We start from the raw sequence: 10,209 nt of genomic DNA, 5'->3' as shown, positions 1-10,209 counted from the left end.
CATTTTGCCATTCCTTTGTCGCGTTGTCCGTCGATGACTCGCGTGCACGCGTCGCCAAAGAAACTCATCGCGCGTGACCTCAACCATTCTCAAAGACGTTACTTTGGTAGTAGAAAAGACTTACGATAATCAAACAGCGAATTTGTGATACATTCTGGCCATGGTTCAATTGTTGACGCAGATTGTTGGACGTTTCGATAGTGACATATTGTCGAACGAAAAAACCCAAAAATATTTCCCCCTAATTGGGAAGCTTGAGTGACAAAGAATTTGTTTTATAACAATAGTAACGACATTATTTGCAGAAAGTCTTCATCGCCAAATATCCCATAAAATGATCAAATATTTTTTCTGATATGAAGAGCGTACTGACTGGTCATTAAGCCACTTGTCAATGACTGTTTACTTGAGGGGTGTAGCAATATTATGAGACCTGTGATCGCATTCGATGATTTTACGGGAGGACAGTCTCGAATGCACTGATCCCCACTTGATTGTATCCATCTAGCCTTGCTTACATAGCAACCGCATGCATTCTTGGCCGTGCTAGTAACTCTTACGTACGAATTGAACTGCGAATACTTACATAACATCTGTGTACTGTGCGAACGCTCCAATTGGACAAGTCAAGCCCTCGCTGTCTTCATGTACATTAAGGGTGCATTTTGACTGCTGTCTATTGTGTTCATCTATTTCCACTACGACTTCCGTAGAAATAATGCATATCCGTATTGTGATTGTCATTGCATTTGCACGCTGCGTTGCCGCTGATGCCCCCGTGGTTGAGGTCACCTCAGGAGAGGTAGCCGGTACAACCGTTGAATTCTCCCACCCTGACGTCGCCATTCAACGTACGGTCGACATTTTCAAAGGAATACCTTATGCCGAGCCACCGGTAGGCGAGCTGAGATTTCAGCCGCCACAGAGTAAAACTGCCTGGGAAGGCGTTTACGATGCCACGGAGTTTCGCCCCATTTGCATTCAGGCGGAGGACGCGGCTTCCCCTGGATTTGACCCTCAGAGCGAGGACTGTTTATTTTTGAATGTTTTTGCACCACATACACAGGTAAAGTTCCTTATACTTTTATGTTATCGCAAGCAGGCGCCTACTTCAGTATATCAAAAAAATGTCAAGTGTGTAATTTTTTTCGAGTTACGTAAGAGAGAAACGAGCAAGTTTTAGATTGAAAACGATTTCGCATATATCAGAGAGGTGCTAAGTCAAACAATTTATTCTAGAGTCAATAACATGGGACGTTGCCATTTGCAGACTTGTTTGATGCAAGTCATTTCACACATTTCTCTCGCGAGAGAGTTACCTTTAATTTCACTTTTTTTTTGCGCGTGTCTCGTCTCTCCATCTCTCTTTCTCCAACTCCCTCTATCTGGTTGTCTGTCTGTCTTTCCATGTCTCCGTTCCTGTCGCTCCCTCTTCTTTTGTGTGACTATCTGTCTGTTTGTCTATGTCTGTCTGTGTCTCTCTGTCTGTGTCTCTATGTCTGTCTCTGTCTGTTTGTTATTCTTTCTATCTGTCTGTCACTGTTTGTGTCTGTCCATATCTCTGTCGCTGCCTCTGTCTGTCTGTCTGTCTGTCTGTCTGTCTGTCTGTCTGTCTGTCTGTCTGTCTGTCTCTCTCGCTCTCTCCCCTCTATCTATATCTCTAGTTCGAATCTCTGCCAGTGATGGTGTGGATTCATGGTGGTAGCTTTATCACAGGGTCAGGCTCATCATACGATTGTTTGGCTCTGTCTTCGATCGGAGAAGTCGTGATTGTAACAATAAATTACAGGCTCGGTGCGCTTGGATTCCTTCTAACAGGCGAGTCAAATTTTCATGTATGTTGTAGATGCGTATTAGTAGCTTGCGTGCCTTTCAGAATAATTAGTGTGACCGTGTATGGAATTATCAGGACTGAATAAGTGTGAGACACTAATAACCCCAGCATTAAAAACAACAAATTATATATGTTATTTGTCGCATTGAAGTTTGACTGTCTTGTAATGTTTTTGTTCTACATATTAGCGGTAGTATGAGGCATCTCGATAAGTAATTGCCTACAGCAGTACCTAATGACTTTGTGGGTGAGCCACAATGGAAGGGGGTTCGTTTCACAGCAATGAGTGGGTGACGATACAAGACAATGACACTTGGCTGAACTGTAACTGGGAACGCACGTTTATTGACTGCAGTACTGTTACATGACTTACATGTGCTCTCTCGCTCACGCTCACGCTGACAGTGCCCAAAAATACATGGCATGCGTGCTTATATGCTATAGGCTCGGTAGGACAAAACAATTTTAGCGGGCTGCATTGTGATTGGCTAGAATGGCCTGGTCCATAAAGTTTGTGTCAGTTTCCCACAGGAACGAGTGTAATACTAGAACACAACTGGTTTGAACAGGAAATGACTGAATAACAATGTAAACAATAATAATAGCAATAAAATATAAATCAATAATGTAATTCACGACAGACTGTAACACATTTGTGTCGAAGTTGTCAACGACATACTCTGTGTCATTGCTATACACGCGTGTACAATTTTTTGTTAAAGTAAGCACAAGAACATAACTAATTTTCCTATATATTCACATCGGCAAATTTTCTGATACCAGCCAAAATCATAACAAAAGTAGAAATTTTGTTTCTTTTCTCCTATACAGAGCCATAACTACGACATGCATGGACTGATTTATGTCAAATATATTACAAAGATATGTACATATGTATTTAATGTGTATATTGATTTATTTTAAAATACAATCCAATATGGCCGATTACCACCCATTTCATTTCATTTTTCATGTCTATAGCTGTAGGTATGACATACTACAATCCAATGTGTCACCAAGTATATAGGTGGCCATTTTGTTACTATTTTTAACATTCAAAGTTATTATAGAAAAATACACGAATCAATTTATTCCAACTCTATACAAGGACACAAAACGCACTACGACATCATCCAATATGGATACTCGGTGTCCATTTTGTTATGATTTTTCTCATATCAAAATCATTATCACGTATATCTGAACGGATTTAATTAAAAATTGATATAAGGACAATGTACGATGACAGACACATGCATATCAGTTCGGGTTACAATGGGATTCAGTTTGGAATGAGGGGGGGGCTTTTGTCTATGTTGTAGTCTCATAATCATTTCTTGGACATGTCTGAAACGCTCCAATTCAAACTAATGACTGGGGCATTGTCCTATGATTTTAAAACCCGCCGGCAAATTTCTCTCGCACTACGTACCATAACAAGAACTTTTAAAATCAAAGAGGGATTAAGAACTCTCAAAACATTTGGTTCATTGGGGACTTTGTCATCAACGACCACTAATTTGATCATCCCAACATCAATGTCGATCAACAGGGGACGAGCACGCTACTGGTAACTACGGACTGCTCGACCAGATCGCCGCTTTGCAATGGGTACAGGAAAACATAGCAGGTGAGGCTAACTTTACATTAAATACGTACTTAATGACTGATAGCAGAAAAAATGTAATAGCACTGTCCGTCAAGTGCAATGATAATTATTTTTCTCACGAGACTTATTTAATTTTCCGCATTATATTGTGTAGAGGAATCCATAGCGGCAAAACGTTTTCAGTGTAGTGGTCTTTTTGGCTGTGGTACCGTTGTGTGTTTTCTCAGAATCTGTTAAAGAGATTTTGTCACAGGAACTGCGCCTGTGCGACTTTCTTGTTTAGAGATTCAGCATGTACAGTGTTCACATTGGTCGTACTGGTCCCGTACTACTCTAGAGCGCAGCTCCAAGCACCCTGTTTAAGGTAGAACGCACCTCGGGGACAGACATTCGGACTCTCAAACTTTTACAGTTCTCTTCTGATATACCACATGTGGGGGTTCATTTTAAAGCTCTTGGTGAAAGAAAACTTTTCACCGGCTTAGTTTTTTGAAATTCGAAAATTTTTATTTTTCGCCATAGAGTTAACACAGGGATGGCGGCCATTTTGAATTTTTAATATCAGTAAATCTTGGGTTATTTGTTTCTCTAGTACCAAAATTTGCACGGTGACCCCCTATTTTTATTCTTGATTTTGAAAGAGAATGATTGAAAGATTCCTTGAGGAAAGTTAGAGCAAAAGTTTAAGTCTTTTACTTTCGAGGTGCATATTACCTTAAGTGATGACTGTTGTAGAAGCCGTAGTGTTCACTGGATCATGTCATATGTAAATAAGGCATCTCCATATACTAAATACAATCGAACACAACAAGAAAACGAGTAAGAATAAATAAATAAATTGATTGATTTTAGTACTTAATGACAATCGTCAAACTGGTACATTTGTTGTTGTTAGATAAACAAATTTTACGGGAGACACATGCTACCCTTTCGCTTCTTACAACATAAAGTTTCCACGAGTCAGGAACATGAAAAAAGAGAGTGTTATCTCGACAATATATACCGATATTTTATTCTTTATTTCTCTCAACGTAGCATTTGGAGGAGATTCCAACAGGGTGACAATATTTGGTGAAAGCGCTGGATCCATGAGCGTGGATCTCTTGTTGTTTTCGCCACTGTCGGAGGGACTCTTCCACAGGGCAATTATGCAGGTAATCGTGTCCGTCGAATGCTAAGATGAGCGGTCGTAATATTCATTTACGTTGTAATTCTAATTCCTCAAATATATCAATACAACATGAGCATGTGGTGTGTTATAAAACACCTACTGCCTGGTTTTCATTCGGCTATAGCGCTCGTCTGTTACCCCTCGTGGCCTACGGCCTCGGGGAATAGCGATGTGTTTCTCGTAACACACAGCCCCTCGGGGTAATAGACGGGCGCTATAGCCCTCATGACCAGGCAACAGGTGTTTATGAGTTTACTTTGTCTGTTTACAGAGTGGAACTGCATCGATGCCGGGCAATCCTCTTACTGATACAGCATTACAAAACAAGGCAGCCCATGGTCTCGGCAAAGTGGTTGGATGCCAGAAGAATACATCTGAAGAACTGGTTCAATGTCTCCGTACGGTGCCAGCCAAGGAGTTCAGCAAAATTGTAGATCCGTTCGCGGTGATTGCATTATAACGCATTTCCGGTCAAAACTGACAGAATTTATCAATATTAAAATTCAAATACTTTATTGTCTGTCCAAAAAAACATAAATTTATCTTTCGGCTCATCGAATAAACACTACAACGTAACACAACAACAGTTTACATCAAAAGTTTTACTGGTCTGAGAGTTTTAACTGACACAGCTTTAGGAATAAAGGACTTCCTAAAGTGATCTTTTCACAAAGTAGGATGGGTACATCATGTTAGAAGTTCTAAGGTAGATATGTGGATCTTATATCCAAATATGACAAATATTTCACTCAAATGATGGCAGACCTTATTCCCAGCTTTAACTCACAAGAGTTTACAGCTAGCTGAATTACTGTGCAATTACTTTGTCGCACAAGTTCAATCTAGACGGATGTAGCATGCTAGCAGGGTACGCTTACCCACTCCGGACACCTGGTACCACCACTTAACTAATGATTCGAGATTGCACTATATGGATCTTGTCATTGTATTTCTTTTGTGTTGTTTCTTGGTACTGGTTTTTACTTGCCTTGAATGATAACGATTGCTGGAATTGATTTGATATGTCAAAATACTATCCGCTGGAACCGTCACCAAAGGAAGCATCTGAAATTTACATATAAGGAGGATGGGTTGAATCACAGACGATATTCAAATGATGATGATGATGATGATGATGATGATGATGATGATGATATTCATATGTGTATGAGTGTTGTAAAGTTAAGCAATAAACCACATTAAGCCACAGAACACCACAAAATTTGACCATTTCACGACATATATGCACGAGCGATGGCGGGAGGCGTATATATGGAGTAAACTGGTCAAAACCGGATAGTATATATGTTGCTGGGGTGATTTATTGCTATGATACCATAACAGTATGTTGAAATTCTTGCGCGAAATTTAAAAAAAGTCTTTTTCCAAAGAGCTCATGTATATATATATATATATATATATATATATTATATATATATTATATATATATATATATATATATATATATATATATCACGAATATAGCACTCTTATTTTCACTTCTCGACCAATCAGATTACTTTATTTGCGCCATCAATATACTGGTACCATAGATAAAATACAGTCATTTGACTCAATGACCATTTAACTGTCTAAATATTGTCAAGCTAGCAATGTTACTAAACTAAAACATTATACTTCTCCAACCCTAATTGCCTTCACCGTTTTTCTTTGTAGAACTTAATACCAGGTGCAGCCGGAGAAGGGCTGGCGGAGGGTCCATTTGCTCCCTTTGTCGACGGCAATGTCTTGCCGGAAGATCCCAAAGCCGTCATTGCTGAAGGACGCTTTTCTGGAACTGGCATTGACATACTGATGGGTGCAAATGCTGACGAGGGTACATTTGTAATAGCGTTAGCGCTTCCTTACACGATAAACCAGACTGAACCTACAGTGAGCAAATCTCAGTTCGACGAATTCTTACCGACTTTCCTCTTCGGTCCCGCGAAAAGTAGCCCTGCTGCACACGACGCCGTCAAGCTAATGTACGTGGACTGGGCTACAGTTGACTCTGACGACGCTAACTACGCCGGAGCTTTATCGCAGATGACCGGCGATGAGTTGTTTGTTTGCCCGACGGATTTGTCAGCCCGGGCGTACAGCGAGGCAGGTAGTAAGGTCTATAGGTATTTCATGACCCATGTACCGGCCACGTCAGTGTGGCCCATGCCTTGGAGTGGTGCAGCCCACGCCGAGGATATCAAGTTTGTGTTTGGTTATCACTTCTTAAACTACACCATAATGGCACAAGATGAGGTGAATATGACACTTCAGGTAATGAAGTACTGGACAAACTTTGCAAAGACAGGGTATGTGCATAATTGCATAATTACAATATATATATATATATATATATATATATATATATATATATATATATATATATATATATAATATATATTATTTTACCTCTCTCTATGCATATTATATATATATATATATATATATATATATAATATATATATATATATATATAATATCTCCATACCATATTTGTTCCAATTTATATTCAGAGAGAGAGAGAGAGAGAGAGAGAGAGAGAGAGAGAGAGAGAGAGAGAGAGAGAGAGAGAGAGAGAGAGAGAGAGAGAGAGAGAGAGAGAGAGAGAGAGAGAGAGAGAGAGAGAGAGAGAGAATTTTCCATATCAGGGCATTCTTTTATATTTGAAGTTGATCATCATTTATTTCCGATAATACCGATTACTTCACCTGTGCAATCTTAAAAGGATTGAAGAATATTTTTCAAAACTTAAACACACCGAAGCATGAACACATGAGATTCGTTATTAGTATATGTAAGTTATAAATGCCCTCCAGATCGTTAGTCGAATTCGATCTATACGTCGCTTTTATCACACATTTTTTTGTGTTTGGAAACATCTCTTGCAACCCAGCGGATGGGTATACGCAATATGGAATGAAAAATCTGGTCATTTTGTGATCGATTTGTCGTCTTTGTACTCTAAACACATGCCATGATTGTTTAAAAGTTGCAGACGATAACTTCTCGTCATACGATATGGCACCGTTTTCATCAAGCGGGCAGTTTCCTAGGGTATTAGGTCAAGAAATTAGTACCCCTTCCGTCAGTAAAATGTTATCATAGGGCTCCGAGGTCACTATTAAACCTCATATCCTTTACAGTCAAATTAGTTGTTCTGCTAATAATAGCGCAAAATGAGCACAGACATGGCCCGTTAAATCAAACATTTTACGGTTTCAGAAATCCAAACCGCCCTTCAAACGATGAAACCGATGATGATGACTGGGCCATGTTTACAGTTCCCGGATTGGCGTACAAAGACTGGTCAGTCGACATGGAAACCAAGTATGGGCACAAAACCAGAGAATGTGCCTTCTGGAACGATTATATTCCAAGCCTGATCAAACGAACAGGTATGTTGATACTAACGTTTGTTTTCCTTATGTCGCGCGCTGGTATCGATCCTGTCGAAGAGCCAAAACTATCGCTTCAGCACAGCGTGATGTAGTGTTCACTTGAAACCACATTTTGAGAAGGAGTCAAAGTGCCCATGATGATATTGATGAAGATGATGATGATAATGTTGATGGTGATGATTGCTTATTTTCATTCCTTCTGCTACAAATTTGGAAAGAGTCCTTTAAAAGACTGCAAATATATTCTGACTGGGCTACGCTGGGAGTACTATAACATTACTATCACAGGTTTTTGGTGTGCCAGGTTTATCTCATGAAGCAAAACAGCTTGTTGAAAACGACCCTGATCATGGTGATGATAGGGCTGCATTGTGGCATGCTAATGAACCCTTACTATATTTTTGGACAAAAGTCACCGATGTCCTCAGCAAACAAATCATTTTTTCTGCTAACCAACTTATATTTTTGTCCATTAAGTAAAAAAAATCCCTGCCAGGTGACGATAAATATTGTCGGCTCCAACTTGGCCCACCACGCCGATACGATTAGAAACGCTATCCCTTCCTTTAAAAGGCGCTCATATGCATTCCTTTTCAAAACGTTTTGTTGGCTGCCCATTTTAATTAGTCATTAGTCGTTCAGCGCTTTTCTTTAAGTATCGCAATGGGTCTGGGCAAACATAGTAGTCCAGTCCCGTGAAAGCAAATTGACATCACCCTTTTTCTATCTTTTTTTCCCCAGAAAACTGTAATGAGTGCACGAGTGCCGGCGAAGACATCAAGCCTTCAATTCTCGTCGTCGGCTTTTTAACGCTAATCATTCGTAAACTTGTCAGTTTTGATGATTGATCAACAACAATTTGCGGAAAAAATCTGAATACCTACCTTTTAAGGAACAACTGAACGTCTTTCCTCTTTCCTCATTATATCGACTATTAAATTCGAATTTCTTACATACTCATTTATACGTATCTACCTTGTTAACACTCAAGATCATAGTTTTATGGCGCCTGATCAACGACGAGATTAAGTCAACATATTGAATGGTAGGTCGCGACGATTCGAAATTAAGCAGGGATGATCACGTTCCAAGGAAAGTTAATAAGATCCTTAGTTTCGTTCCAGAGATTCGAAATTGAGGATTCGTAGATCGGTTAATACCATCCGAAGTGATGTTGCGAGGAGTAAAGGTCTTTGTTGGGGTATTGAGGCGAAGATTCGACAAGATAGGTTGAGAGGATCCGAAACACTGAAAACGCCTTCCGGAAGGAAGTAAAACAAAGTCTGAAGATAAAGCGTGGGTTTTACATGATATTATAGAGTGAGCCTTCCGGAGCAGCTGTTGGTTGTAAAAACAAAGCAAATTCCTCTCAAGAGTACCGATTATGTTGGAGCATATTGAAACGATGTTATCTAATGAGTTTTTTTATTTTTAACGGACAAATTATGCATCCAACAAATAAAGGAAAAAGTTAAAACACTTTCAATGAATGTTTTATAAAATAGGGATATAATATTTCTATCAACTCTAAATGAATCCAGTTTTCTCAGAAAGTATAAGCGCTGCTGACTTTCTTATCATGACTATTACTAACCATGTAAGCGTTGACTATACACCTTAAGAGGCGAATATAATTTCTAATCTTACCCTATGGCGCGACACCAAGGACTTAGCCCTATATGGTATTAATAGACACCTATTACCTGGTCATGAGGGCTAAAGCGCCCGTTTATTACCCCGAGGGGCCGTGTGTTACCAGAAACACAACGGCCTCGGGGAATAGCGATGTGTTTCTGGTAGCACACGGCCACGAGGGGTAATAAACGGGCTCTATAGCCAGAATAAAGACCAGGTTTTAGGTGTTTCATTATAATAACACACCACATGCTCATGTTGTATTATGTTATAGTTTTTAATGTGGTTTGATATTTTGCACCGCAACAGTCCATTGTGACAAGTTTACTTGACGATATTTCCACAGCGGTTTCAGTCGTTGTACGTGGTACCATTTTCTTTCACAAATATTCTAAGCATACCTAGCAACATCCTTGGTTGTACTTGAATATTTTTCGTCGATGAGCTGTTCAAGTTCCAATGCTGTTGGAATGTTTGAAAATGTCAGCAAATCTACTTTAGCGAGAGACTCGTCGCTCATCCCGAACGCACATCACATTCTAGTCATCCACCATTGTTGCAA

General features: G+C 39.6%; 1 protein-coding gene and 1 long non-coding RNA gene across 2 annotated transcripts; both read left to right on the top strand.

The window, feature by feature from the left end:
• The first annotated feature begins 630 nt into the window (after positions 1-630).
• On the top strand, positions 631-7,592 carry LOC139129257 (acetylcholinesterase-like). The gene is made up of 7 exons (XM_070694901.1): positions 631-1,066; positions 1,665-1,818; positions 3,387-3,464; positions 4,479-4,597; positions 4,886-5,059; positions 6,292-6,923; positions 7,508-7,592. Exons 1-7 carry the CDS (start codon positions 719-721, stop codon positions 7,590-7,592), a joined length of 1,590 nt encoding a protein of 529 aa, XP_070551002.1. The 5' UTR covers positions 631-718.
• Positions 7,593-7,841: 249 nt separating this feature from the next.
• On the top strand, positions 7,842-8,972 carry LOC139129918 (uncharacterized). The gene is made up of 2 exons (XR_011551720.1): positions 7,842-8,009; positions 8,754-8,972. It is a non-coding gene; the product is annotated as an uncharacterized lncRNA (long non-coding RNA).
• Positions 8,973-10,209: the final 1,237 nt, after the last annotated feature.

Source organism: Ptychodera flava, chromosome 3 (genome assembly GCF_041260155.1).
Source record: "Ptychodera flava strain L36383 chromosome 3, AS_Pfla_20210202, whole genome shotgun sequence".
NCBI classification, from domain to species: Eukaryota; Metazoa; Hemichordata; class Enteropneusta; family Ptychoderidae; genus Ptychodera; species Ptychodera flava.
Note: the sequence above shows the minus strand (reverse complement) of the source record. Positions and strands in the feature narration are given on the sequence as shown.

What these genes read in the sequence shown, in the direction of transcription:
- LOC139129257 (XM_070694901.1), top strand. Translation starts at nt 719, where the DNA reads ATGCATATCCGTATTGTGATTGTCATTGCATTTGCACGCTGCGTTGCC. An exon ending in GGTACAGGAAAACATAGCAG is followed by an intron (nt 3,465 to 4,478) that starts GTGAGGCTAACT and finishes CTCTCAACGTAG; the next exon opens with CATTTGGAGGAGATTCCAAC. An exon ending in AAATTGTAGATCCGTTCGCG is followed by an intron (nt 5,060 to 6,291) that starts GTGATTGCATTA and finishes TTTTCTTTGTAG; the next exon opens with AACTTAATACCAGGTGCAGC.